The 2,722-nt window shown below is 42.5% G+C and overlaps 1 protein-coding gene across 1 annotated transcript in view; it reads left to right on the forward strand.

Annotated features, from left to right (window-relative positions):
• The window catches only part of SCD (stearoyl-CoA desaturase), a 26,838-nt gene that overhangs the window by 15,382 nt on the left and 8,734 nt on the right, over positions 1-2,722 (forward strand). Inside the window, exon 3 of the mRNA XM_019556066.1 lies at positions 1,475-1,605. Within this exon, the coding sequence (XP_019411611.1) occupies positions 1,475-1,605 (131 nt within the window). The remainder of the gene's footprint in view (positions 1-1,474; positions 1,606-2,722) is intronic.

The raw sequence follows: 2,722 nt of genomic DNA on the forward strand, positions 1-2,722 counted from the left end.
TCCTTCCTGCCTTTTTTGAAGATGGGGACCATGTTGGCCCTCTTCCAGTCCTCTGGCACCTCACCAGAGCACCACGAGTGCTCGTAAAGTTGTGCCAGGGGACTTGCAATGACCTCGGCCAGTTCCTTTCACAGATAGTGATGTGTGCCTGAGAGAAAGAAGGGCATTTTTATCTTAATGTTTCTGTTTCCCTTATGGATGGCATTCCACTTGGCTAATTCCTTAGCAAGCCCTGGGAAAAAGGCAGGAGGGGGAAAAAAAAAATCGAATTGGTAACTTTTCTGATCTTTTCCACCAATAAGCTCTTTTGTGCAAGACTTGGAAGTGATTGTTGGGTTTAGAATTACCTACTGTGATGGATCAAAGGGCTGAGCAGAAGGGAGGATTCGGAGGCAGGGACAGAGCAGGTTGAAATAGTTTGGGGTTTATGAAGAAGTTGAAATATAGGGCTTGGTTGGACAGCCATTTCTCCCAGTTTTCCCCTGCTGGGATATTTAAAAGATGTTGAGAGAAAATGAGCCTGTGTCTGCTTTATTTCCTTTGATAGTTTAAAAACACCTGCCAGATTCTGTCACAGATAACGTGGATACTATGTAGTGTGCTGAGATGTGCTGGAGTGGGACAGGCAATAGGCATAAATATCAAATACGATTAAGTGCTAAAGCGATAGATAGTTTCCAGAGTAACAATGTGGGAAAAGATCATCTCCCACAAGGTATAAATGCACAAGAGGCTTAATGAGGCATAACAGGATAGAATTAATGAAGAAGAAGAGACTTTATCCTGATTATCAGAAGACCAAGGCCTGTCAGACTATGGAATCATTGCATGGGGCAGTACTGGAGATGACAATTCTTTCTTCTTCCGGAGCAGGTTAAACAAATACCTGAGCAGGGCAGACAAACATTTGTCTAGAATGGATTGGGTAGGGTCGATCCTGCCTTAAGGTTGGGGAATGGATTCGATCACCTCTCTCAAAGTTCTCTTCCATCCCTATTTTCTATGGTTCCTGTACCACAGTATATAAAAATACAACATGCTAATAAATATAACTTTCAGATAATGCCCTTACTAGGGAGGGCTGCATTGTTATTATAATTCTTGCCTTTCACTCGAGGAGCTAAATTGACTTTTCCTGTCACCCAGGAAGTGTGTGACACCGCTGGGATTAGAACTGATTTTATTCGGAGTCCCAGCGCACTGTGGTAACTGCAAGACCAGCCTTCCTATTTCCGCAATTATCATAATTATTTAAAACCAGATTAGAGGGTATATATAAAGGATTCAGTGAGACTTCATGTCATTTCCTGCCTAATTCCTACAATTATGGATCTTAGCAAGTTTCTGTCATGCCTGTATAAACTGTGAAAGAGGGTGTTCTCTTCTATTGAACCAACAGAGGCTCTGCACCTGGGCAAGTCACTGTTTTGTTTTTTTTTATTTATTTTTTTTCCCCCTCTTTTTTTTTGTCCAGGTATCATATGCTTTGTGGTGAGTGCCTTGGGGGTAACCGCTGGAGCGCACCGCCTCTGGAGTCATCGGTCCTACAAAGCAACTTGGCCCCTCAGAATCTTCCTGGCCGTTGCCAACTCCATGGCCTTCCAGGTAAGACTCTCTCTCGGATGTTGCCAGCCTTTAGAAAGAATCATTGGAGCCCAAAGCTGTAGAGACGCATACAATAGGGCAGCATCTTAAAAGCAGATGCTTTTCTCGTATTGGATCACCTGAAGAAACATTGTCCTCTTTGAGTTTCAACTCCAGCGTCATGTTTGAGTTCAGTTTTTTCACCTTGCATCTTAAATTGGGAGACTTTGAAACAAGAAATGCTGCCGAGATGGAGTGAGAGTTACTAATATGGGGGAACTGGCTCAGGACGTGCACTAGTAGGAAGTTCTCCCAACCACATGGAATTCATTCTTCTCCTGCTTGTACAAGAAAAGGCTTCACCCAGTTGCCTGGGTGCAAAGTGAGGTCTCATGGATCCAAAGCACAAGTCATACTTTACTGGAATAAGAAAGTCCTTAGCCTGTTGTGTTACAAAAGATGCTGGGAGTGGTGCTCTATCATGGGTAGAAAGCAAAGTAAGACCTGTGGCTCAGGACAAGAATTTTATGGGATCTGACTGTTTTTCTCTTTACCCAGTTACTGGTTGTGTTTGAGGCACTGCATTATCTATCCTAACCAAATGGAGTCTTGTTCATCAAGACTTCGCGTGCTGTAATAGAGCAGGTTGGAAAAAAAAAAAACTGTGTTTCTGAATTGTTCAACTTTTGAAGATTAAAAAAATTCCTATTTCTCACCTGGATAAAACCAAAGCCTTTCCGAATTTTCTCAAAAAACCAAGAGGAAACAATACCCAAGGATAACTAGTAACTTGGTTAGGACATTCACCTGATCATTTAGGTTGATGTCTCTGCTGTTGTTCTCCAGCATCTTAGGTGAGTGCCTTAACCACCAGGCTATTCTGAAGTAGGTTGCTTCCAGTCTCTCCTGTTAGAGCTGCCCCACTTAAAATCAACAGTCAAATAATATTCTTTGAAGAAGGGACTTGAACATAGGTAAGTGTCTTCCACAGTACAGGCAAATGCTTTAACCACTAGACCATCTTGGAGTAGGTCTCTCTCCACTCCAGAAATTCCATCTTGGACCTGAGAACTTCCCTGACAAACTTTTTGTCAAAACTGGGTACTCTCCAAGAAAATTTTCAGTTTCAAGAAATCAG

The sequence above is a fragment of the Crocodylus porosus genome, unplaced genomic scaffold (assembly GCF_001723895.1).
Source record: "Crocodylus porosus isolate Cpor-Errol unplaced genomic scaffold, CroPor_comp1, whole genome shotgun sequence".
Classification (NCBI taxonomy): domain Eukaryota; kingdom Metazoa; phylum Chordata; order Crocodylia; family Crocodylidae; genus Crocodylus; species Crocodylus porosus.